The sequence below is a fragment of the Gekko japonicus genome, unplaced genomic scaffold, assembly GCF_001447785.1.
Source record: "Gekko japonicus isolate JY-2015 unplaced genomic scaffold, Gekko_japonicus_V1.1 scaffold2058, whole genome shotgun sequence".
Classification (NCBI taxonomy): domain Eukaryota; kingdom Metazoa; phylum Chordata; class Lepidosauria; order Squamata; family Gekkonidae; genus Gekko; species Gekko japonicus.
In genome coordinates this window covers 41,745-69,559 of record NW_015163665.1, presented here as the reverse complement: position 1 = coordinate 69,559, position 27,815 = coordinate 41,745, and the positions used below count along the sequence as shown (strand labels likewise).

Here is a 27,815-nt window from a genome sequence, read left to right as displayed (position 1 = left end):
GTGAGACAAGATCTTCCCTTACAGAACCCATGTTGAGTCTGCCTCAATAGGTTTTGTTCATCTATGTGCAGCAGCTCTTGTATTTTTCAGTTTGTGCTGCTAACCTTGTCAAGTTCCCTGGGTGTGAAGTTGAGAATTCTAATATTCACAAAATGGATTACAGGCTAAGTTGAGTCTGAGAGGTACAGTGCCCTAATGTACTGCTTAACAAAGAAACCAGCCATAGCATGGGTAGAACTCTAAAAAAATACTGATTTTCAAAGTATGATCAGGACTTTCCCTTACAAATGGCTTCTTCGGGGGCCAGGTTTCAGTTTTCTGCAAAAAATCTTTGCTATTGCTACCACATTTTGTTCCTATTCTTTATCTCTGTTCCCAGTGAAATACTTTCTAAAAAGTTTTTGAAATATTTGGAAGCAGAAAAATTAAATGTACATGCTTGTTTCCATTATTTTGAGCAAAACCCCACCCAATCCATCCAGACCATCTTTAGTCAACCTGCCTACTTGGATAGTTCATATTGGAACTGAGGGGTATGTGAACATTATCAGTCTGATACCCTGCTGGTTCGGACATTATGAACGGATGCTGAAGAGTGACAGTTGCCACCAGGTCACATTTTGAAAATCTAGACGCTACTAGCAGTGCAGCAGATAACAGTAACACTGACAAAGCTGATGGTCCAAAGATATGTTTTGTGTTGATATTAACCGGTTGACCATCTCCTCAAAGTGGACTTGGGAATAATGATGGCGTTGGGGTCTAAATTTTATATTAATATGGTGCTCAAAAAAAATTGTGACAGCATGTTCAATTTCTACCTGCCTTGGAGGTCCCATCTGTGAGGAATGATGTCAGGTGTAACTGGGTGTGGTGGAAAGCTCACCAGGGTGGTGTTAGAGGGTAGTTTTCTGTAGTTTCATGTCATAATTTTGAAACCGGTCCCACACAGAGTAGAAGTGTCATTTATAACTGGAACTTTGATCCTCACTATCCAAGAGTTGTCTCCTACAGCAGATGCCAACAGCCACTGCTCTTCTGCCATGTGGGCTGCTCATTATTATGCAGGTGTTGTCTCTGGAGTACACACCAAAGGTATTGGGACCATGAGAATATGCATTGCATCCTGTCAGAGTCCAACCATCATCACAAGTCACCATCACCTAAGAAGAAAGGGATATTTATTGTTAACAAGGGAAACTTCTTCCAGATAAAGGAAAGACACTGATCAAGTGTATTGTATTTGGTAATCTCAGAGATCAATTGTTCCCTTAAATACCCACCCATTTCATTTGTTACCCCCTGCACTCAGTGTAACCACAGCCATGGGTACCTGAGGCCGTTTGGTAGGGCCCCACTTTTAGTTCTAATACTAGTTCAGCACCAGCAAAAAGCTAATTTCAGGAGCTGGCCTCAGTGACCTGCACTAGGGCCAAAAGCCGGTACAGTTGAGAGTTAGAAGCCGGTACAGTTGAGAGTTTCAAGTCCCTCCCCCGCCATGCACCAAGTTTCCATAACTGGATAGGAATCTTTCATCTAAAGGACTGATCCCCACATACCTTAGTTGGGAAATCCACAGGAGAGTATTCTTGTACCTTGCACTCAAGGTTAGGTGCATGACAGCATGAGGCATGCAGAGTTGCATCTGCCTCACCTATGCATTGGTCATGGTTGCTCTTTGTCCTTAGTACAGGTCTGATGTTTTCACTGAATTCTCGATCCAAAGAATAGGAGCTGCAACCTGCCAATTTAGATTGCATATCCATCATGACAATAAATAAATCTGCATCTACAATTGTGGACTTCTGGAATGTGCACCTTTATGTACTACAAGTATTTTTTTAAAAAAAGTCTTGAATAATTCTTACTATCTAACAAAGAAATTTAGAAACTATATAAATTTTAAAGGGAGTTCTCATTTTTTTTTAGTTTAGATTATCAGTTATTGCAAACTACATGAATGCTGGTCCAAAGATAGCTGCATGCAGGTGCTTTAATGTAGTCATTGATAAGGTAAAGGTTTCCTTTGCTCGAAAGCATATATACAATTTATTTCAGTGTTGTGATATAAAAACTTCAAAGAGGCTTACAATAAAAACATAGAATCTACTCCAAAAAAATCCAAATTCTAAAATACAAGTCAGGAATGACAATTGAGTAAAAGGCAGAAGCACTAGCAAAAACAATCATTAAAAGCCATGACACTTTTAAAGGTTAAGTTGGTACCAGAAGAGTATATTGTAGTGGCTCCTTAACCTGTCTGGGGAGGGCTGCCATTAAAAATACCTGGGCTGCACCCACGTAGTATTGGATGCTGTATTACCATTGTTTTTCTATTCAGGAAAACAACAGTCGTAAGTTACTGCTATAGCACAAAATCTGCATCCAGACATGTGGATGCAGCCCTGCAGTTTCTGTACATGCATCATGAGTCAATAGGGAAGGCAAATTGCCAGCAACGTAGTGAAGTGCAGATCGGGATATATTTCACTGGATTCATACCACAGTACAGACATGCAGCAATCCGTGGCAATTATAGATTGAGCACTTCAGATGTACACTAACAGGAGATTTATACGCACAGCACATAATTATGCACACAGATCCTGATCCAGGAAATGGATCCATTCATGGGAGCTCTTTTCCACATTTCCCTTGCTGGAACACGACAGTGGTATCCAATTTTAGATAAAAATCTGTAAAAGATGTCTCAGAAGTGGTAACACCACCACCTTCAATTTCTGCCATCTGAGCAGTCATCACATACCTGTCAAAACACGGCTGTCTTCAGTGCAGCTGACACTTCTCACTGCTGTATCTTCTGCAGTCTGTGTGTAGGTGCTAATTTGGCAGCCAGCTTTGGGCCAAATGCAACACCTGGCTATAGCATAAATGCCTTGCCCTCCAAGCTTATTATGAGCTACACACTCCTTTCTGCCTCCATGATCCTGTTTTTTTAAAAAAGCACAGCAGTGAAAATGTCAGTATCCTGCCACTTAAATGTGAGCTTGCCTAGAAAACAAAACAATGTGGCATGTCACCACAGGACATCACCTCAATGTGCTCGCCTTGTCGCTTGCCATTTTTGGATACGCTTGAGCAGCTAAACATTTCTTCATTGCTGTTGCAGTGGGCAATCGCTATTGCTGCATGACTGGAACCGGATAAGGATGACCACACAGAGCGGCAGTACAGCTGCTCATCTGCAAGATAGTGGCCAACGGTAGTTATTTATATCTAGCAGTACTCCATGCTCTTTGGGACTAAGGTTTCCACTCCTGAACCTCCTGGAATACTGCTCATACCTTCAAAAGCTCCATTCTAGACTGGAACCAAGCGGTTTGAGAACCACCAGAAAACTGACTTGCAAATGTGTGCTGTCATATCTGTGGTTTCATTCTTAGGTCTTTCTTGGGGGTGGGGGAGGAGGCGGAGGAAAGCACTGTCAACAGCCAATTTATGCCAACCCTGTAGCTTTTTAAAGGCAAGAGACATTCAGAAGTGGTTTGCCATTGCCTGCTTCTGTATAGCAACCCTGGACTTCCTCGGTGGTCTCCCATCCAAGTACTAACCAGGGCTGACCCTGCTTAACTTCCAAGGTGAGATCAGCCTAGCCTGGGCCATCTGGGTCAGGGCCTACCTAACAGGAGGCCTATCAAAAATCTCTCTGTAATGTATCCAGTCCTCAAACCATAAATCATCTATTTCTGGAGAAATTAAGCACAATTACCTGCTACAAGTTTGGAGGGAATGCCAGCCACTCTGTTGGGGGTGATCATCCTCTGGTCTTCAGGGAACCAGGCCTCATTGATAAGATTTTTGATGGAGAAATGGATCAGCCTCTGTCTCAGCTCAGAGGCAGACAGAGCAGGGTTGGCGCTTAGGATCATGGCTGCAATGCCTATGAAAACAGGTACATATTCCACATTATCTGGCAAGGACTAATATATAGAACTAAACTGAGGTTATAATCTATTTTCTGCTACACATTTTAATGAAAATCCTATCAAATTATGTTTGGGGTCCAATCCAACAGTATGCTAATACAGGATCCAGAATTGTGGCCTCATAGCCCTTCAGGCTGATCATCTGTTGAGGAATGGTAAATGAGGGGCCTGCATCCAGCTCCTTATTCCCCATTCCAAAATGCCGATCAGCAGCATTCCTTTAAAAGCCTAGGTGCTCCTATCCCAATCTTCAGAATCAGGTGGGGGGGGGTCATGTGTAGAGCACCCATTGGCACAACTAGTGATGGGCGAGTGGGCGTTAACGTGGCAAATGAGGTTCAATGTGGCCAAGTGCAAAGTGATGCACATTGGAGCCAGAAATCCTAACTATAAATATACGTTGATGTGGTCCGAACTGGTGGAGACTGACCGAGAGAGAGATCTTGTAGTACATAACTCAGTGAAAATGTCGAGACAGTGTGCAACTAATTAAAAAAGGCCAATGCTATGCTGGGGATTATTAGGAAGGGAATTGAAAACAAATCAGCCAGTATCATAATGCTCCTGTATAAATCAATGGTGCAACCTCATTTGGAGTACTGTGTACAGTTCTGGTCACCACACCTCAAAAAGGATATGGCTTTGGAAAAAGTGCAGAAAAGGGAAACTAGAATGATAAAAGGGTTGGAACACTTTTCCTATGAAGAAAGGTTAAAACGTTTGGGGATCTTTAGCTTGGAGAAACAATGACTGAGAGATGACATGATCGAGGTTTATAAGATTATGTGTGGGAATGAGCAGGTAGAGAAAGAAGTACTTTTCTCCCTTTCTCACAATACAAGAACTCGTGAGCACTCAATGAAATTGCCGAGCAATCAGGTTAGAATGGATAAAAGGAAGTACTTCACCCTAAGAGTGATTAACACATGGAATTCACTGCCACAGGAGGTGGTGGCGGCTACAAGCATGGACAACTTCAAGAGGGAATTAGATAAAATATATGGAGCAGAGGCCCATCAGTGGCTATTAGCTACAAGGTATCGATAGGAACTCTCAGTGTGGGGCAGGTGATGCACTGTATTCTTGGTGCTTGAGAGGTGGGCAACAGTGGGAGGGCTTCTAGTGTCCTGACCCCACTGGTGGACTTCCTGATGGCACCTGGTATTTTTGGCCACTGTGTGACAGAGTGTTGGACTGGATGGGCTATTGGCCTGATCCAACATTGGCTTCTCTTATGTTCTTATGTTCACAGAAGCCTGCAGTTTTAAAAATTAAGTTACACAGAACAATAACAATACATTTATTTTACAGAAGCAATGATACTTTAATTTAAATTAAATTTCAGTGTAATGTTATTGTATTAATCCAAAGTACTCCAGAATTCAGTACTAAGTATCAATCAATCAATGACCTTCATTGGCATATCATATCAAAACTGACAGGCAGGGAAATATCATATGCACCTAATAATACGTTCCCTCCTCATGGAAGCCAAAAACAGAAAATTGACCACCAATTCCATAGTCACTAAAGAGTGAGAGTAAATAAGATGTCTTCCATTCATCAGATTGATTTCCTAGGTTTCTCAACAAAGGCTCGAGATATAATGATCGAACATCACAATAGAAGATACAGTGCAGAAGGATATGCTCCAGACTCTATTTCATTAACACCACAAAGACATAGTCTATCCTCATATGGAGTCTTAGAGAACCTACCATCCAGTACAGCCAAAGGCAGCACATTAAAACGGCCTAACATAAAAGCTCTTTGATAATGAGGAGTGGTTAAACAGCAAAAATATTCTGCTATAAACCCTTGGGGAGAGAACCCTACCTTCAAAGGGGACCATCTATCTGAAGCCAGGCTAATCAGGTCTTGGCATTCTATGTCAAGGAGTCTTTGTTTTATCAAGCCAAAGGCTGAACTTTCTGACAAAAGAAGACTGTCTCTAAAACTAACTCCTATACATACGATCTCACTATATGGAGAAACCATGCAGAGGATGAGGACTCTGTAAGCATTTGTGAAATAAGAGGACTGCAGTTAGCTCTATAATGTAACCTGAGCCAGAATTTAAATGTCATAATCCAAGCTTTCATTTCCAAAAGTCTCTGATTCGTCTCCAGACAGATGGCCGCATAAGACACACAAGGAGGAAGGCCTAATATTTTCGGTAAAAATTTGGAATGGACTTTTTCTATATCTTCATTTATAGCCAAAATCCATATTGGAACCCCATACATCAGTTTAGGACTGATCTTATGGTTGAAAACCCTCAGGGCCGCGGGCATATACTGATTGCCCTTAGTATAGTAAAAACGAGAAACAGCAAGCATAGTACTATTGACAGATTTGGTCGTTTCCATTTTATGTACAGCCCATCTAAGGCTATGAGTATTAAGTAAAATATAGGCATCAAAGAGCCGGTCTCTTGGTTGATCCTTGATCTGTGGTTCTGGAAACCAATCTACAACTCTCATATACCGGCACTGTCTCTCTCTTCACTCTCCTTATCTACTCACTCTACTTGATTCATGATGCACAATACTAAAGTATTTTATAAACAGATCTGTTAGTAGGCCAACTGGCTGGTTTTCAGTCAAGCAGTTTCTTCACCAGACATCCATGTTCAGAGGAAAACTGAAATACAGCACATAGTCCAGCAAAATGTGTAGTTTAGTTCACATAAATAGTTTGTTTTAATGGGAGATTTGCAATACTATCCTAACAAAGTTACATTCTTCTAAGACAAGTGATGTCAATGGTCTTAGAAAAATATAACTTTGCTTAGGATTAAACAGGAGAGTATATACTGATAGGTCTTCTACTGAAATCAATTGAACAAGTCATTTAACTTGATTAGATTGTGCATCCAAGTGGAATGCTACTCAGCTTGGTCTTCTGCTTCAACAAGTAGCAAGATGGGAACCAAATGTTTTGTTCATTTGGTAAAAAAAGATTTGGTTCATTGACGTCAAGTATTTGGAAAAGACTGAAAGATAAAAAATATACTTTATACATCAAAATATTTGATAATAATTCTAATTACAAAAACATATTAGTTAACTGATATGAAGGAATTATTTTTAATGTAACAAACTTGCAATTTTTTTACTATTTCCTCTTCTGGACTCTAGCCAATCTAGCCATTCCATTTCATGCCACAGTAACCTTGATGCTAGATTATTGTAGCACTTGCTACATGGGACTGTCCTTGAAGATGACTTTGTCCTTGAAGCCATTTTGTGCCCAGTACTCCCATGCTGAAATCTTTACACCAATTGTCTGTTGGTTTCAATGTTTAAGTCAAGATGCTGGTTACTACCTTTAAAGCCCTTTACGACCTGGGGCCCACATACCTGAAGAACTGTCTCTTCTGATATGAACCATACAGCAACTCCAGTCATCCCAGCAGATTTTTCTTGACCATTCCCTCATGTAGGCAGCTGAGATCTCACTCGGCTCACTCTCAGGCTTTTTCTGTGATAGCCCTCTAGTATGGAATGGCTTCCTGAATTTGTTAGGAAGGCACCCACCCTCCATGGGCTTCAGGAAACTCTGCAAAATGGAGCTATTAAGAGGGCTTTTGAGGGCAGACAAGTGGTGAGTGTACAGTGTGGTTTCCATGCCTGGCTTTTATCTAAGCTTTTTGTTACATCTATTAGTATTGTTAGAAATGCATTCTTGTTTTAATTTAGTGTTTCATTATGATCTGCTGTTTTAAGTTTTTTCTAAAGCTGCGCTGGGTCCCAGTTCAGAAGAGAGGTGAACCAGCGGTAGATAATAATAACTATGTACTGTCAAGTTGCAACCAATTCATGGCAACCCCAGGATCATGGGATTTTTAAGACAAGAGATGAGCAGAGGTGGTTTGCCATTGCCTTCCTCTACATAGCAACCTTAGTCTCTCATCCAAATACTAACCATGGCTGACCCTGCTTAGCTTCCAAGATCTGACAAGAGTGGGCTAGTCAGGGTATTCAGGCTGCTAGAGGTGGGTATTTCAAGTAACTAAATAAATAAGCTGCCGTCTGTGGATACTGGAATTCTTGGCCTCATAGAATATTTGACTGGTGCACCAATCCTACTTGCAACATTTTCAAGTAACCCAGTTTCCCTATAAAAGAAACGTCTTTACATTACTCATTTGCCGTTGGCACAGGGGCTCTGAAATGCACACAGAGGTACAGCACCCCTACCCACCCAAGAGATGCCCCATATCACTGGAGGGGAAAGTTCCACATATGAAGCAAACGCCACTGAAGTGAGCTGAGGAGCACACACTAATGCTCCAGGCTAGCAGGAGGAGCTGTGAAAGGTGAAGCAAGCAGCAAAATTCCCCTTACAGCCTTTCTAAACCTTTAGCTTTTGTTGATACTACTTTTTATTTCTGTTGATAGTAAAAATAAACATTGTTCAGCCATCTGGGACTACATTCCTCTAAGATATCCTGTTGACTGATTTGATGTGTTATTTCTGCATAATTAATGCCTTATCCCCCTCGAGATGCACATTTTTTCCTTTACATATCCATATTTCACAGAGTCCTTCAGGATATGTATAACCATTTAATAAGGAAATGTGTTGGCAGTTACCTCTTAACTGCCCTCAGCCTTGAGGCCCAGCAGCCCATTAGGCATGTCACTATTCGACCATAACATGCTCTCTGTCATTTCCAACTGCTTAATGAAGGCATAAGGATGTATTTACATGAAGCTGCCTTCTGAGGCTGAAAAAAGGAAAAAGTTCTACCAGTATGAAAAGAGGGCACAAAAGGGATATTGTCTAACTTAAAGGTTATGCCAGCACTTCACATTGGCCTTGCCAAGGCTCCCCCAGGCCAATGCTCTTCACCAAATAATATGTTGGCATTTGGGACCACAGGGCAACTTCTCATAGCTTTTCTCATCATAATTTTATCTCCTGATTTGTGTTTGAGAGAGATTTTCTTCTGGTATATTTCAAGTTCACTGGTAAATGGTAGCAGTGGGGTATAAGTGATAGGTATAAAAGAAGTTTTATTTATATGGCAAGGCACCTCATTCTTGAGTATTTTGGAGATAGCAGTGGTAGGCTATAAAATCCCATCCTCCTCATATTTGGTGGTAGCTGAAGGATCCCCCTCAGGGGTCAATCCACATAATGAAAGGTTTCCTCACAACCAGATCTGCTGAGCAGCTCCTTACATGGAGCAACTGCCAAGCGGAGTTGGCTTCCAGTAGCCTCGACATGGTAGCCATCTTCTGTGGAGCAGTTATAACTTATAAGTGATGTGTGAAAATGCAGCAGTGCAGACAATTCCGAAATGGAACAAGTTCTTGGAACGTCTGGGTCTTTATGTGAGTCAGTTTGACTGTTCAGACAATATCTGGCTTTGGTAAATCTGAGGGGCTACTTCTGTTGAGAAGGGGGGAAAATACTACTTACTGATTATTCAAAGACATACACAATGATGTACATGCCACTAGAAACTTTTCCCAGGAAATTATATAAACAGCTGAACCCTTTAACATTGTCTTATAAAATGTTTACCTGCTACATGTGCAGCTGCTTGGGATGTTCCACTCTGTGATGTGAAGCAGGTACTGCAGTCACTGGAGGCACTAATTATATCATCTCCTGGTGCAAACACATCTACACAACGGCCAAAGTTGGTTCCCAAGGTTCCCATGGAAGCGGGCTGATCCTGGGCATTGGTGGCTCCAACAGTGATAACCTACAATGACACATAAAGAATAATGACTGCCTCTTAATTTTAAGTTGAACAACACAAGCAGAGGATGGGGAGCTTGATGGAAAACCCAGTGTATAAAGTGTGAAACAAAACACATACTCCATTGCTTTGCCTCTTACCCCAAATTTTAATTTTCCAAGATTTCTCTTGATAACCCAGAAAATTAATCTTTATCTTCAAACACTCATTTTAACAGACTCAATGAGAGCTACATTGAATTATTCAGTTCACAAAACACTTACACAAAAGATTATCATATAACAAAAATAATCACAGAAAGGATTACATGGCTTTGAAAATACAAAGGCAGTTCTAGGGCAGTGATTTCTCAACTTTTTGTGGATACTGAATCAATTAGCGTTCAATCCATAGAGCTGAAATTTTTAAACTGCTATAATGGTCTATTACACTGTTCAGTTCCATGAAATGCCAACATTCCCTCTAATATTGGGCTGATTCATACATGTGTATATATCACATGATTCTCCTACAGTTGACAACTGGTAGCTACACTGACTGGTAGCTGAATGTTAATTGCCTCCACTGAAAAGTATTGTATTTGAGGCAACATGGAAGATGTATCTGTGGTGTTTGACCTCTCATCACACATTATTTATATATTTATTTATTTAGTCTACCTTTCTCACTGAGACTCCATAGTGCAAGTCAAGTTAAGTACAATCAACATGAATATCCATTGAACACTGCAATATGGTTTGGGCTATAAGGTTTGAAAACAAACAAATCTAAAATGGAGCTGAAATAAACATGAAAGAGAGCAGAAGTATATAAACATTAATAGTGTAGAAACTACCTTGTCGCAGCATACTTACAACTTTGAACAGTGCATTGCGACCTACTGAGCCACAAGCATGTAATTAGGAAATCATGTGACACCAAGACTTATGTGACAGCAAGGGCAAGAGCCAGAGTTATGACCTCACTGGTGTCAAGACCAGGGTCATGGGCAGCAGACCGAATAAGCTGGAACAGGAAACACAAGCCCAGCACCAGTAAGTGCACCATAGTGAGAAACAAGCCAAGAGTCATGGAGGAATCCTCCTCACTACTGCGTGACCTCATCTTGCTATCTTGCCATTTTCCTCAGCATGAATGTAAAGAGAGGCTGAAAGCATAGCACGCTTGCATTCTGTGCAGCATATCTTTCCAAATGGTAGCAGAAAATGATAGTTCTATAGGAATTCACAACCCAACAAGAGGGCACCAACTGGTGGGTTCAAGGCCATGGCCTAGAGAACCACAAGCTGAGACCCATGAACCAAGCTCAGGAACATTTACCACTTTACATACCTCTGGTTCTGATGCTGGTGAGTATAGGCAAGCATCCTCTTTGTAGTTGCCTGCTGCAGCAATTATCACCACCCCCATCTGCACCATCAGGCGACAAGCTTCATTCAAGATGTGGCTGTAGCCACCAGCCAAAGGGAGGAACATAATCAGAGGACTGTAGGGCTGGGCAGCCAGCGTCTTTTTAACAAACTCCAGACCTGTTGTGCGGAGGCAAACCAACAACTGGGCAAGCTTGATATATGATACAGAACGAACATCTCAATCATCTATAGCACAAGAGGGAAATATGCAGACTACTGTCCAGAACTGCAATGCCAGGCCACTAAACCCAGACCCCATTCTATGGACTGCCAATGAAACCAAGATAGATATTTGTGTGCAGGAAAGTGACCATATAGCCCATCACTGCTACTCTTGTGACTTAATTGCTTTTCCATGATCTATAATGCTGCGAGTTTATAAACCCTTCCATATTTTCACAAGACAAAGGAGTGGCTTGCAGGACCATTTCCATTACATGAAAGAATAATGGCAGAAGCTGCCTTCAAAAATCTGCCAAGGGTTTTCTTTTTCTTAAACCTCTCCCAAAGTCAGGAGCTGAATTTAAGACAACTAGAGTGAATCTCATTCATTGCAGCTAAAAGGACTCTTAGCTGTTTTTTGCAGCAGCGTCAAGGTCTTGTACTTCAGAGCTGTCACTACTCACCTGTCAGAGTGCCACTCACAGTGCCCTTCCCCTGGCAGTTCAGCACCCGGAGGCTATGGACACTGGCTTCTTTGGCCACACCAGCATCTCTCCCACTTATAACTCCAGCCAAGTGAGTCCCATGGCTGTCACACTTACTGGCCTGTCAGGAAGTAAAATAATATTTCTCACTGTTTTCCACATACACTAAATCATAAGCCGCTAAGTCCACCTCCCAAAATCTCTTCATGTGAGTCTACGTACAAAGGAATGATTGGCTCCATTAACTTACATGGGTTTGCAAAATATAAATCAAACAAAACAAATGTGAGATAAATGAGACTAGCAGTAAAGCCCGTTGTGAAAGCAATACAACAAGATCTAGAAGGAGGCTCTGGGGCAGTGCTCTGGCTTTGGGCAAACAGTGTCAATTTGCTGTGGTGACCTCAGCAGGGTATAATGACAGAGTCCACTGTTTTCTCCAGAGGAACTGATCTCTGCTACCTGAAGAGCAGTTGTAATTGTGAGTGATCTGTAGCCCTCACCTGGAGATTGGCAGCAATTGTTACCCAGGACAAAATGGCTGGTTTGGAGGGTGTAGTCTATGGCATTCTGTCTGAGGTCCCACCCCTCAGCAAACCCCACCCTCTCCAGGCTCCACCCCTCAAATCCCCAGGAATTTGTCAGCATGTAGTTGGCAACCCCATCTCCTTCCCAGCTAACCATCAACCTACCATTATCTGCCCCTTTGACTTCAGCTGACTTCTGCCCTCCCTTCTGCAGAGCAGTTGTAATTCTGAGTGCTCTCCAGCCCTCACCTGGAGATTGGCAACAATGGTTTCCTATGTGGGACTGAGTGGTTTGGAGGGTGGAGTCTATGGCAGTGTACCTGTCTGAGGTCCCACCCCTCCTCAAACCTCACCCTCTTCAGGCTCCATCCCTCAAATCTCCAGGAATTTCCCATCTGGAGTTGGCAATCCTATCAGGACTGGCCCCAATGTGTTTTCTCCCAAAGGCCAAAGTAGGTGACAGGACCAAGCTTAGTTGCCTACCAACAGGCACTGAGGGGAATGTAGGGTTGCCAGCTCTAAGGAGGGAAATACCTGGAGGTTTGGGGGGTGGATTCTGTAGAGGGCAGCATTGGGCGGGGGGGGAGGACTCAGCAGGTATAATGTCATAGGGTCTACCCTCCAAAGCAGCCATTTTCTCCAGGGGAACTGATCTCTGTCATCTGGAGATCAATTGTAACAGTGGGAGATCTCCAGGTCCCACCTGGAGATTGGCAACCCTAGGGGAAAGTCAGCTGCACAGCAGGGGGTTGAAGAGAATGGTTTGATGGCTGCTGGGCCAAGATTGGCAACAATAGTTCCCCAGGAGCCCCATCGTAAATGCACCAAACAATTCCTAAAGATTTTCCAAAACACTACTCTGTTTTGGGCTCCTGGGGAACTTTGAAGTAGCACCAAAGCTTTAAGATCTCTCCAGCTGTCACCTGGAGACTGGCAACAGCTTGTCTGGACTTTCCCTGCAGTGGTAACCAAAGCAGCTGACATCATTCTCCTCTCCCCTATGAGGTATGTTATGCAACTGAAAATTCCAACTGCCTTGCGGGGGGGGGGAGTTTGAGGTATGGAATGGAGTGAAGTCCAATCAGCTTCCATATGCAAATGACCTTGGAACGCTGGGCGGGACTGCACAAAGCAGCCAGTCAACCCAGCCAGTGTCTTCTCAGTGGCAGTTCTTCCGGCCTAACACTAAAGGGGCCAAATTTAGAATGTTGCAATATAGAACGTTGCTATTCAATTATAATAAGGGAGAGATGTGTACTTTCTACACTGGAAAATTCTACTGAATGGAATAAATTCTGCCACAGTTAGAACTAGAACAGATACTCTCATTATAAAGAATATACACAACTGGTTTCTTTATTTGAATCTACCCTTTATTAAACAGCACTTAAAATGCCACCTAAACTATATCTCTGAATGTAGGCCCTGCAGTTCACCCTTTCTATTGCTAAACATCCCATTTTCTTCATTTTAATGTTGTAAATGCTGACAACACATACTCATTCTTTTGATCTCACACACACAGGCACACAGTCAAATACACAATATTTGGCAGGGATCAATTGGGTTGCCAGGTCCTCCCTGGCCACTGGTGGGGGATGGGGGGGTAGGGCTGCCAGATCCCGGTTGGGAAATTACTGGGGATTTGGTGACGGAGCCTGAGGAGGACAAGGACCTCGGTGGGGTACAATGCCATAGAGTGCACCCTCCAAAGCACCCTTTTGCTCCAAGGGAACTGATCTCTGTAGTCCGGAGATGAGCTGTAATTGGCTGGAGGCTGGCATCCCTCAATCAAAAGGTCCCAGTAGAAGTCACCAGACTCAGAAAACTCCCAGTGGCTTTCAGCACAGATCTAGATTGCATCATGCAGAGAAGGCACCATAGATGTACCTCAAGCAGATCTCTGGAGACACAGCACATTCATTTTCTGAATAATAAGAGATGATGGAATTCTCTTCACTTCATATGTTAGTGTGTACTCACATTACAGATAAAAAGCAACTGAATTCCTACACACTTGTTTAACAGATTGTCGCTCTGGCTTCCCATTTTAAAAAATGTCAGCCCTGTGTCATCACTAAATGCAATGTCAGTTTCTACAAGGAATTACGAACAACAAGTGTGCCAGAATTTCTACAAGGAATTACCAACAACAAGTGAGTCAGAAACACTTTGTTTCTAATGCAAGTCTTTACATTTTGTGGTAGATATACATGAAACATGAAGTTCAGGTTAAGTAGCACCCATAAATCTTCACCTAGTAAGCCATGCCAATATTAGAAGAATTACAAATTATTTGTAAGCTACTGATGTTTTAAGACTTCATGCACTGTGAAAATACAAATAATATGGATTCATGGCATTTCAACAAAAGCTCCCTTGTAATTGAACAATCCACATTAAAATGGACTGAATGCTCAATCTCAGTTGCTGAATTAAGGATGCAAATTTTGGGGAGGTAAGAATTATTATTATTTGAAAAATACCATCTTGACTCCTCTACCAGCTTAGCGTTTCACCAGCTCCAGTGGTGGTAGATGCCAGGGGAGAAAGGCATATGCATAGATTTCCACCATGATTGTTTCATTTTATTCAAGATTGTACCCCCAGGACATCACTTTGCAATGTGCAAACTTTACATTATTTCCCTTGGAGGCCTTTCCTTCCTGTTACTGGAGGAGACAACAGACCAGGGAGGTAAAGTACACATGAGAATGCTGACTGGAACTAGGAAAGAGGATTCCAACATTTTGGGTAAGAGAATGCCAAGGCCAGCCCAATCCACAAATGAAATTTCAGTAGATAAATATGGATTCATATAAGTAACACAATACTGAGCATCAGAGACCCCCTTTTAAAAGCCATTAGGCATCACTAGCATACTTTCTGTGAAGGAATGACCCCAAGGAAACATATAGAAGGAGGACACAATAACTAAAGCCATCTATATTTGTAAACAATGAAACAGAACCTGCATTGTAACCATGTGTGCTTGTAACTGCATTGTTTGTACTGTGCTGGTGCTATGTCTGTTAATTGTCTGTACATCTGTGCCTATGGGATAAGGGGATTGCTGTGTGTTTGTATGGCTTGCTTGGCATCTCATGCTTGCGTTTGGATGAGCAAGGCTTGTGCCACAGGGCACGTGCTTCCCTGCACTTTCCCAGCGTGCTTCAGGACAAAGACGACAAAATGCCATTACGCTCAGTTTGGAAACTTGGCAGAACAACAGGTTTCCCCACCATTGCTGATCTGTGGGAAACCACGTAACCCATCTTCCTATCTGGTTTTGGCATCACAAAGAACACATCCTTTATTGCCTTCTGGACCAGGCACATCTTTGCAAGTCAAAAGTTGCCAAGGGAACGGACTTTCGACACCTGGCCACATGGCTTCCCTTTGAAGTTAGGGCAGATCATTTGAATATTGCCCCCTTCCCCTCAACTAGGACGTCGCAACCCTGAACCTATAGCATAGTAAAGGGGACGGTCTTCTAGGGGTTTATTGGCCTTAAGCCAAGCCCAAAAACAAGCTTTTAAAAAGAGAAACACAGCCTTTGTTTCTCTGGTTAACCCATCCCTTCCCCACCTTGCAACTTAAGTGCTGCGGGTAATTCTTACTGTGTTCTCGGGAGTCGCGACCCGAGAACCCGCACGAGGCTGGCTGGACTAGTCCGCGTGTGCTTTAGAATTCCATCCACTGATACTTAAGTTTCCCCATTCCTTCTACGAGGAGATTTCTTCTCAGCCTGGACCTCAGATAAGTATAAGCGATATCCTGTTGTGTTATCCCCCTTGTCTGTTGAATTTATTATTTTCCATGCTGATTGCTTTCTATATACTATTGTAACTAAGGAACTTGTGTGAATCTGCGTGTGCATCTGTTTTCGTATGCTTGAGAACTGCTTAGTAAAAGGCAACATTTATTCATTAAACCTAGCGTGTTGTCTCACTTCCTGGGAAATAGGAGCGTTCGTTGGCCAATCCGCCCTCTGTATACATGGGAAAGATTACTCACGCCGCGCCCACTGTCATACATAAGGCAGAGATGGGCATTCGGAACCGTCCTTAGAGGAGGTCCGGTATCAGCATCCCCACATACCTGTCGATGAAAACGAGTACCATCCTCTTCTGGGACATTCTCAAAGTCAGTCACAAACAGCCTGCCCTCTATTTCTCTGTGGTTGCTCTGAACACCGGTGTCTAGTAGATAAACCTCAACCAGGTCACCTTTATCTGCAAAGAGACGTTCCATCAGTAATGGCAAGTGAAAGTGCACATGTGGGCCTTAAGCAATGCTTGCCAATAGGTGAGGATGTTTATCTTGTATGAGCAACTTACAAAGGGAATTGGTCCAAGTTTACAGGCAAACTGTCCAGCAAATAGCAGGCTATGTACAAAAAGGATTACTGGACTCGACATGAGTTTCCTCTCTTTCCTACAGATAGGCGAGAGGTGGGGGACGAGTTACATGGGGTTTTATTATTTTCTGTGTATTTTGAATTTGTAAGCTGTCTTGAGCTACGGGAAAAGCAGGGTATCTTATATTTTAATAGCAAAGTTGAGATATCTTTGGATACTTAAATCCGTTGACTGGAGCTGTAAATGGGCAGATCTTTCTGAAAACCTGAAAAAGGTCCTAGGTTTGCAGAAAAATGTGAAATCTAAAAATACTACACTGTGCACCTTTAAAAATCCAAAAATGATTAAAGGAGCACCTGTAGCTTTAAAAAATGGATTTCCTCAGTGGTTGTTGCTAGGCACCATAGTTTTCCAAGCTTGGTTCTGTTGGTAAAAGGCAGGGGGAAGGGGCAGGGCCCTTTCAGGCCTAATTTTGCCTTTGAAGCAGAGATCCTTGGGGTTGCCAGCTCCAGATAGAAAAATTCCTAGAGATTTAGTGGTGGAGGCTGAGGAAGACAGGGTCTGAGGAAGGGAGAGGCCTCAGCTGGATATAATGCCACAGAATTCACCCTCCAAAGCAGCTATTTTCTCCAGGGCGACAGATCTCTGTTCAGTTCAGTTGTAATTGTGGGGGGATCTCAGTTACCCCTATTTATTTATTTATTTACAAGTGGTTTTTTTGTCCTTTAAGAACTGCTGTGAATAACTGGGGCTACACTATCCAAGATAAATTAGAGATTAAAAACTTTTTTTTTGTTTTCTGTGCACAGTGTACTAGTGTTGCTTTGCATCCTAAAATAAACAAGTTTGTTACATACCTGTTTGGTGTGTTTGTCTGGGGGGGGGTGTTGCTGAAGGCTTTTCTGGTTGCTTTTGTGGCCCTACCGGCATTACCTGGGTGGGACTCCAGACTCTGGAGAGGGTTTGGATTCCTGCTTGAGGTTTAAGGGAACTGCCTGGCCTTGGCACTACAGCATCTCCCTATTTTGATGGCTCATTCCTGTGTCACTGTCCTCATCCCTGCGTCTCTACACTGGGAAAAGTTACATGTGGAATGGCAGCCTTTCGTGCATCTGTTGAAGAAGGACAGCACTTCTGTGGGGGAGGGGTGAAGAAGGTCTTAAACTAGTTGTGCTTGGGTACTGCAGCTTGCTGATTGAGCAGCAAATCTGACCAGAATGCTGCTTCTCATTCCCACAGAAGAAAAAAACTGTAAACTCAAAACACATTAGGATTCCTTTTAATGCAGGCTTTCACATCGACTCTTTTTCAGTTCTGACATTTAGCTGTTGCTGGTGAGGCCCTCTATTTCTTCACAGGGCAGAAAGGTGAATGACCTGCTGTCTGCAAGTATATTTCCATCAGATTTTGTTCCTGGCTCAAAAAACCTGGTATGCGAATGTGAGAATCTCAGAAGGAAAGTGTGCTTACTGGGAGGATTGTACTCATTTAATTGGTACTGCACTGGGATAATTCGGCCAAGGTTCCAGGGAACACTTTGGGCAAATACGTAGGAGTCCTCTTCTATGTAATGCACATGTGGAAGCCACAAAGCCTACACAAAAGAAACAAGAGAGGGAAAGATTGCTCTCTGCAAGATGATTGGTTGTTCAATCATGTAACACAGCCATTGTTTTTAGCAAGTGATAACATTAGTGATGTATAAGGTGCAGCTTTATGTTCACGGCCATTTCAGATCCTGTGCCAGGAAAACACATTTACTTACATGGGAGTGCCATATGGGCATGACTGCAAGTACCCATGGCACATAATGGTATCATACTTGTTTTAAGATAAATACAATAACTGAGCAAGTACAATATAAATCCACATGAGTGGTCTAGTGAATGAAGCATCCCCATGTCAGAATATGAGTTCATCTAGTTCAGTACGGTCTGCCCTTCAGGCAACTGTCACCCTAGCCCTGCAATCAGAAATCCTTTCACCTAGACTCTGATTTCATAAACGTATGCATGCAATGCATGACTCTGCCTAGGATTAGTCTTTTTCTGTGTTGTTACCTTATCCTAAAAACATATACTTGATATATAAATCCTATTTTGGCTACAGCTTCTGTAATGCATGAGGAAGAGTTATAGCACAAATAGTAAGGGAATCCCACAGGTATTACACCAGTTCTGACATGAACTCCTTCTCTAATTACAGCAGCAGCTGATATTCCCCATCTATAAAATGGGATGTTTCTAAAATGTGTTCCTTTTGCGAAATTTCAAGATTATAGTCTGCATTTCTATAACGCAGTGGCAGTTTGTGGTCTTGCTAACCTTTGCCTGCATTTTATTCGTTCCAGTCTGTCATAATTAGGCTGGCTATTTCAGAAACTTCCTTTAACAAACTAGAAGGAACGCCAACATGATAAAAGCCAGTGGTCATTTTGACTGATGTACATGCTCAAATGAGCTTTTAAATATAAAATATATGTATGTTCTGTGTGAATTTATATAGGCAGCATCTTCTAGAATTCAGTGGGGCTTGTTTCTAAATAAGATTGCATGGGATAGGGCTCCAAGGTTGCAATCTTAACATACACTGGGTAGGGACTAAGACCATTGAAATAAAGTATATGGTCCTTCCTGAATTGTTAGTAATGATCTTTTAGAAGTCTATCACACAATTAACTTTCACTGTTGGGAAGATGGATTATTTTCCAGTCAGTTACTCTAGTCTGTACTGCTGGGAAGGAAGCTTCTGTATTTTCCTGTCAAAATTCCAGCAACATGCAGAGTTGCCTGTGAGTTTCTGAGTGTCTTTTTCCCCCCAGAGATGATCTTTGGAAAAAATGACTTTCCTGAGACCATCTTCTGTGTAGCAAAGTATGAAAATTTTCTTTAACAGAAATTAGGATCTGCTGTGTATTTATTACTAGAATAACCATCACCGTCTGTTTCACATTCACAGTCACTCTTGCAGAATAAATGCAGATTTTGCCCATAAGCATGCATTATGTATCCTGGGGGGAGGGATCCACATGTACCACTTTTTAAATCACCCTGATTATAACAGCTTTGTTAAATTAAGCCAAGGGTGTTTATTCAGTTATAAAAACATGTAGAGCAAAAATTGAGCTTTATGACTAAGATTGCCAACTCCGGTTTAGGAAATTCTTAAACATTTGGGTATTGAGTCTGGGGAGGGGAGGGGAGGGACCTCAGCGGGGTATAATGCCATAGAGTCCACCTTCCAAAGCAGCCATTTTCTCCAGGGGAACAGACCTCTGTAGTCTGGAGGTTAATTGTAATATTGGGAAATCTACAAGCCCCAGCTGGAGGTTTGCAACCCTACTTATGACACCTTTAAACAAACAGATTTATTTGGCATGAGTTTGCATGGGCTAGAGCCCACAAGTGCATCTGATGATATGGACCCTATCTCACAAAAGCTTATGCATCAAAAATGTTTCTACTGCAACAAACTAGGCTATTTAACTAGAATGTAAAATCCTGAAAAGGCAGTGACTTAGATTGGTTCAGTGAATTCACTCTGAATTGAATATTGAATAGAAATGTTAAAATCTGGGAGTCCTCAGTTTAAACACCATGCCTGCCTTTGCATTAATTTTGTGACACGTCAACATTGTCTTAGTCCTCACTAACGTGGTAAAATTCTATCTGAGCTATACCATTCACACTGCTGGTGGCACCTCACATGACTGAGTTCTTCTCCATTAAAAAAAAATTCCATCCACATAGAAAAGGGATATGTCCTGACATGTAATTTTCCTATGTAGTGGGAATTTTTCTGTGGGGAGGAGCAGTCAGTCATTTACACACACACACGCACACACCCAATTGCAGTCTGAAATGGTACAGCCCAGACAGAGGTTTACCACCTCAATAAGAAGCAAGTTTGGAACCACAAGATCTATGAGTGGAGTGGGTAATTCTTATCTGTAGCTTGAACTGGGTAATCTGGATTCTGACCCGTAGATCAATTAATTCATCTTGTTCCCAAGATTCTAACTCCCAACTCTACTTTTTCTCCTGTTCCTCTACCTTCCCAAGAATCTCACATGAACTGATTTTTCCTGCCCCCCCCCCAGTTTTCTGTCTCCTTTCATTCATCTCCGTGCATGTGTGTGTCCATGAGTCTCCTCTCTCACCTTCCTACTGTTGATGGTAAATTTTCATTGTCAAAGCTGCAATACATTTAGATTTTAGATGCTTGTATTTGTACCTGTTCCTATTTGAACATGTGACTTACGATGTAAAATCTCAGCAGTGCTTTTAGGCAGTCCCCAAGATTAATTTATACCTGAAATCATTTGCTGTTTCTGTTTTATCATTCCCCCCTCCCCCCCCAAAAAAAAGGTGGCATCATTTTCATTTCGTAATGTTCTTACATACATTTTTTACATTAGCAAAAGTTTGCATAACCAGCAGCATCTTTTTCCCAAATAAAACTTGCATCACTTTCAAGTTGCCAAATGGCACGTACGTTATCTGAATTTTTTTAGAACCATCAATGATCAGTGATTCCAAAAATACTATCAGTAAAGATCTGATAAAATAGTTTACACTTCCCTGGGTTGATGCCCTTTTCAAATTACTCAAGAACAAAAGAGCAAAGGCCATCATGAACACCTTGTGCTCGTATCCTACAGAAAAAAACAGAAGGTCTTTATTGCTCATTGGGGTACTTGCCTTTTCTCCAAAGAGCTTAGAGCAGCATTATACCCTTACAACAATCCTGTGAGGTTGCCTGTGCCCTCCCTGTCCCCAAAGTAAGCCTTGTAGCTGAGCCATGAGATTTCCTGCAGTCATACCTTGTATTCTATAAAGTGTTATATACACTGATGGCATCATACATAGTAAACAATGACGACACTAAGCCATTGCACAACATTATGGTCTTAGAAACAAAATGTCCCAGTAGGTGAACATAAAAAAGTTGTGCTTTGTTTTTATTGGTTATTTTCATTTTATTGTATTTTATGCTATATGTTTTGCTAATCTTTATAATAGTTATGGCTGAGAAACAGCCTAGACATCTGGGGGGGGGGGGATATAAAAAACACTTGGAAAGAGTCACTTACCATCTGCAGCAGATCTCTGCTCATCTTCACAACAAAGCCCTGGAATAACTCCTCAAAGATATGTAGGATTTTGGTTAGGTAGCCACGCTTGGCTGCTCTGGCTTGCAGACGCTTGGCGGTTTGTGATGCTTGGAGTTTAAGGCCTTCCTCTTTAAGCACCACAATATACTGTCCAGGCAAACGCCATGCATCCTGGGTTTAAACATGTAGAAAAAGGCAGGAAAACGAGGAGGAGCGATCAAACTTTGCTGACTTATAAAACTGTGTGTGTCACCAACAGGACACACTGGCCTAGATGACATTCCACTATCCTTAAAATATGTACAAGGCAAGACTGTTCTCTAGCCCATACATAGAATTCTATACTTGCTGTTTCCATGTGTGTAGTGTAACCAGGAGTTCCTATGATTGTCTGGCAGCCACAAGTTCTAGCTCTTTAGCATTATCCAAGGTGCACCATGAGGAGGTGAGCTAGTATTGCTATGTAAAGTATGGAAGATGGCTATCAGAATACGAACAGGCTTTGATAGTTGTGCAGACCTGTTGTTTAAATGGGGCAAAATACCAGGACCCAAATGCGATTGCAGTGCAGCCCACCGAACTATTTTCCATCTGTCACAGGAATGTGAGTATTGTGCTTTCCATGGAGACGTGACAGAGCTCTTTGAACTATCCCCAGATGCGATTGAGTGAACGGAAAATTTAGATATTAGTATTTAGGGGAATTGCCCAATCAGTGTGCATACCTATTGTATCAACCTGGTTATGCATTTTATATTATTACTAGCCTGATACCTGTGCTTTGCTACAGTATTTAAGTTCCATAAATCCAGTTATAATACTGATAATGTGAAGTTTTAAATATAACATTTGTTGTAGGAATTCTAATGGAAAAGACTGTAGTGTAAAAAATGAACTGAGACATACGTACTAGTTTTTTTCTCTACTGAAGGACCCCTCTGTCGACCACATTGGTGGTTCTGCCCTCAGGTGCTAGGGTCATCAGGCTGCTTGGTGAGCTCACTCTGGAGCAGGCCACATAGAACTCTCCATGTGAAAAGCAGTCATCCGTTAAGTCAATTCCTGCCACCTTCAGTGTCTGGCCTTGGGATTTGTTGATGGGGGAGATTGTGTTTAAAGGCATTAGGGAGGCTGGGCCAGCAGCCGTGCTAAGGCAATCCTACTGAGCAAGCCTCCCTGATCGCTTTAAGGACTCCTCGCTTTAAGGACTCTGTGCCCCTTCCAACCCTTGACAAGCAGTTCGTCTGTCAGGTGTAGGAGGCATATTGTGTCTGAAGGCATGGGGAGGCTGGGCCAGCTGGATTGCTAAAGTGATGCTGCTTGGGCAGCCTCTCCAATGGCTTTCAACACTCTGCCCCTGTTCCTGCATGTGACAGACAACTGCCTGTCAGGTGGAGGAGGGGTGGGTGGGAGTGTGTCTAAAGCCATTGGGGAGGCTGGTCCAGCAGCATTGCTGATGTTTCTGCTTGGGTGGCCTCCCTGATGGATTAAAGTACTCTGGCCCTGCTCCTACACCAACCAAAGAGGAACACAGTGTAGGTATACAAGGGAATAGTAATCTACACCTGACGGACACCCACCTGTGTGGTGTTGCGGGGGGAGTATATTTAAAGGCATCAGGGAGGCTGGGTCAGCAGTAGTGCTGAATGCATCCAATCCACAGAATAAGCAAGGACTACAAGCAGCCTAAAGATTAAACAAAATGAAAACACTGAAATCCACAAGGACTCTAAAGGTGGGGGGATCTTTGGGCAACAAAAAAAAACTTCTTTGCCTGGGCCTTCCACATGGTTACTTCCATGATGATAAGTCCTCAGGTTGCGTTTGGGTCCACCCTGCAGTGCTTTTCAAATCTGCACTCCTCAATGTTCCTGAATGTGGTTGCAATCCCAAAGCATGGATGACCTATGAGCATCTCTTTACTCAAGGGGGGGGGATGCAACCCCGTAAAGCCCTAGGGCCACTGAGGTTGAATGCATGTCAGTGCTGCTGACCCTGGAACCTGTTGTGAAGGCTGCTGCCCTGCCCTGGAACAGGAGAGGCGATGATAGCGAAGGCAGCAGCGCCCTCCGGCACCTTCCCAGACAGTCTTCCTCGCGGCAGCGGACTCGTCACAGCTCCTCCGCTCCGCACTGGAGCTTAGCGAACCGGCGGGTGCCTGACAAGACCGAAGACCGCCACCCCACCGCCACCCCCACCTCCCGCTGCTCCCTCGCCCGCTTGGTGGAAGAGGACTCGCTCCAGGGGCACCGAGAAGCCTAACGGAACGTGTGCCCCATCCAGAATCCGCCGTCTCGAGTCAGGGACAGCATCTGGTTCATGAGCGGATATGCTGGAAGGAATACATTTGGTTAGTCTTTCAAAGGGATCTGATTAATGCCTGCTTGGTTTTGCTGCTCCTGGCTGGCGCGGCTGCCCAGGATCGGCCTCTCGCTCGCTCGCTCCCTGCTTTCCAAGCCGCCGTCCGCCGCCGTCCGCCCCGTGCCCTGGACTTTCCGCCGGGCGACTGTCACCCTCCCCCCCGGCATTGCCCCAGCCGAGCGCCAAAGGCAGTCCCAGCCACTTTTGCGCGGAGGAGGCTCTCTCTTTCCCCGCTGGCTCCCGTCCTGCCACCCCCATCACCCCCCGCAAGCAACAGAAGGCGGGTTTCCAGTCTCAACACGAGTTCGCCGTGAGTCAGTTCGGACGAGCGACTGGCCGCCTGTCTCGCGATCCTGCCGGAAAGCAGCAGCCGCAGGAGCAGCAGCGGGCTCCGTCCCTCCGTCCGAGCACAAGGCAGAAAGAACAGTCCGGCCGCCCCCGCCGCCCCCGCTCACCTTGGGGCTCGTGTAGAAAGCGGCGAAGAGCAGGTCGTCGGCGGCCGGGATCTCGCGCGGGCTGGCGGCGGCCGGAGCCAAGGCGGCGAGCGCGGCCAGGAGCAGCAGCGGAGCGCCGGACCAGCTGCCCATCCCGCCCCGAAGCCGCCCGCCCCGGGAAGGTGCGGGTCCGCCGCGGCGGGGAGCCTGGAGGCCGGCGAAGCGGTGCCGCGGAGGCTGACAGGAGCCGCTGGACCTCCGGAGAGAGGAGCTCCCGTCCTCGCCTGCGCCGCGGCGGCGGCTGGAGACCCTGCGCCGATCCGGCCGGCCGGCCAGCTGCGCTTCCAGCGGTTGCACGAGTGCTACAGAGCGCAGGATGAGCGAGCGGCAATAGCATCGCCTTCGCTTCTCCCTCGCTTGCACACTCGCGCGAGCGCGCACACACACCACACATACACACCACACACACCCCGGGCTCCCACTCTTCTCCCACCCATTCCTACCCCTTTGCATCTTCAAGTGCTTCCCCAAATCTGTTGGGCGTGGATGTGCCGGATCACGCCACTATTATCCCATCGGACCATCCTATCTTGTTAAAGATTAATTGGAGTTTTCCTCATCCGTTGAGATGAAGTTTCTTCCCCCTTTTGCTTCCTGGGCGTCAGATTACAAGGGCATTCCCCTGCATAGCCCAGGCGAGGCAAATGTATGTACTGGATGCATGAATGTGTGCATCTCAATGCGAAACTAGAACAATATGGAAGAAACTGAAGGGTCCTGGGTGCTCCTGAGTTTTGTGGGTCTCCTCCAGAGCTTGCAACAAAAGAGGCACACAAAGCATTTTGCTGGCTCTGAGCTGAAATAAATGACCATTTCTCTAGTTCTTTAGTAGAGGACAAGTATTCACTCAAGGACACACAATATTGATTGTGGGAGGGCTTCTAGTGTCCTGGCCTCACTGGTGGACCTCCTGATAGCACCTGGTATTTTTGGCTACTGTGTGACAAAGTGTTGGACTGGATGGGCCTTTGGCCTGATCCAACATTGGCGCCTCTTATGTTCTTATGATTGATAAAAATGGTAAAGGAAAAGGTTCCCTTGCTGAAAGCCAGTCGAGTCCGACTCTAGGGTTGCAGTGCTCATCTCCGTTTCAAAGCCTAAGAGCCAGCACTGTCCGAAGACGTTTCCGTGGTCATGTGGCCGGCATGACTAAACACCAAGGCGCACGGAACGCTGTTACCTTCCCACCGAAGTGGTACCTATTTATCTACTTGCAATTTCTTGCTTTCGAACTGCTAGGTTGGCAGGAGCTGGAACTAGAGACGGGAGCTCACTCCGTCATGCGGCAACTCAGGTCTCGTACTGCTGAACTACTGACCTTCCACAGCCTGCGGTTCCGCATCTTAACCACTTGAGCCACCACAGCTCATGATTGCTAAGGGTGCTCAAATATGGACTGAAGCCTTAGTCCAGCATCTTAAAAAAGCTTTCATGACCCTATTAAATGTGCTTGGTAGTTGATGCAACAAAGGCTGACAGAGGCAAATTATTCCTCCTAACTTTAGTGTGACTGCTCCAGAGTAATCTGTTGGAGGACTTCAGCTAAAAATGACAAAGGGCTGTCGATCAGAGGCATACCTTGTCACTTTCAAGAGCATCTAGAAGATGCTTGAGAGGTCAAAGATTCCAAATAGAACCATGAGCCTGTATTTTTGAAACAGCTACAACAGAAATACTTCATAATATGACTCTGTGTGTGCGCTGAAGTTTCAAAAAACAAATGCAAAGAACCTCTCTTTGAAGCCCCTACTTCAAAATGATGCTCACAGATGCCCACTATATGCACACTTTTCTGCCTCCGCAATTTTATTTTCTTGCCAAGACATCACTGTGGGCAGGACTGTTGAGTATCTCTCCAGTTGGTTCACTCACACATGTTTCCAAAGTTGTTTGTGCTTGTACTCCTCTTCCTGGCTGTTTCTTTCCTGTTTTACACAGAAAAACAATGTGGCCAATCAATGACCAGCTTAAGAAATCTGGACCACCATCCTGGCACTTTCGTGGAATATGCTGGCAGCAGTTACAATGATACTGGATGGAAGAAATATCAGGTTGCTAGAGGAGACACACTCTGAAGTTCTGACTGAGGTCCAGGGCTCTTTTTCTTTTCTATCTGAGCCAAGAACAATGTCCTTGAATGTCTGTCTGCCTGAGTCTGATAATGAGGATGAATAAATGAAACTTAAACCAGACAAAATAGAGTTACTAACTGTAGGAGGTCCCTAAAGGCAGACAAATGAAGAACTTTGAGTCCTAGATAGGAGGATGGCATTGTTCCTGACAGTAGAGGTCCATATCTTGAGAGTGTTCCTTGGCCCAGATCTTCCCATAGGTTCCTAGTAGGAGGCTGTGGTGAGGAACATGTTTTGTCAGTAGAGATCAGGGCCCTGCGGGACCTCTTAGAGTTCCGCACGGCCTGCAAGATGGAGCTCTTCCACCAGGCATTTGACTAAAGAGCCACATTACGCACCAGGGAGTGTCCCTGTGCCCTGGCTTTCCAGCCTGTAACCTGGGTCCTACCATCAAGGTTCCTAGCCTGTGCTCACCACATAATAAATGAGAACTGTCCTGGTGTGAAAGTATTGCCATCCAACAGGCACCTAAACTATGTATATAAGAACTGCTGCACTTGTTGCTTGAGTATGTTCCAGCATTTTATGTATTTATGTTTTAAATGATTGTTATTTTAAGTAATTTATAAGCCTATGATAGGTTTTATTCTATTTTACTGTATTTAATTGTATTTTATGAATGGTTGTAAGCTGCGCTGAGCCCGCCTCGGCAGGGAGAGCGGGGTGTAAATCAAATTATCATCATCATCATCATCATCATCATCATCATCATCATCATCATTTTGTTGCCATACAAGCTGTGCCTCTTCCTGGAAGAGGGAAGGGAGGCCAGTTGTTCTGTCTACCCTGTGGCCTCCCTGCAAGACCACTGCAATTCGATCATTGTGAAACAATCAGTGAAGCCAATTCAAAGACCTGAATTGGTTCAGAATGTGATAACCAAACTGGGGAGAAGCACTAACACAGGAACTCCACTTTGCCATTTGTTTTCAGACTAATCTTAAGGTACTGGTTCTGTCTTTTAAAGCTCCGTACAGCCTGGTCCACTGTAGCCTAGTATGTCACAACCATCAGCAGCTAGATTGTCTTTCACAACTGATGGAGTATTCTTTGTTGTGGCCCTATATTTATGGAATTCATGATCATTTTTATTCTGTACTAGCCT

At 43.9% G+C, this 27,815-nt stretch overlaps 1 protein-coding gene across 1 annotated transcript; it reads right to left on the bottom strand.

Moving 5' to 3' along the window:
* Positions 1–85: 85 nt before the first annotated feature.
* Positions 86–24,671, bottom strand: PCSK9 (proprotein convertase subtilisin/kexin type 9). The gene is made up of 12 exons (XM_015407737.1): positions 24,540–24,671; positions 21,703–21,894; positions 18,081–18,204; positions 16,351–16,484; positions 11,702–11,843; positions 10,996–11,192; positions 9,483–9,666; positions 3,731–3,901; positions 3,055–3,203; positions 2,768–2,948; positions 1,560–1,741; positions 86–1,163 (listed from the first exon to the last, which is right to left on the bottom strand). The coding sequence occupies exons 1-12, from the start codon at positions 24,669–24,671 to the stop codon at positions 963–965; spliced, it is 1,989 nt and encodes a 662-aa protein (XP_015263223.1). The 3' UTR covers positions 86–962.
* Between the last annotated feature and the right edge of the window lie 3,144 nt (positions 24,672–27,815).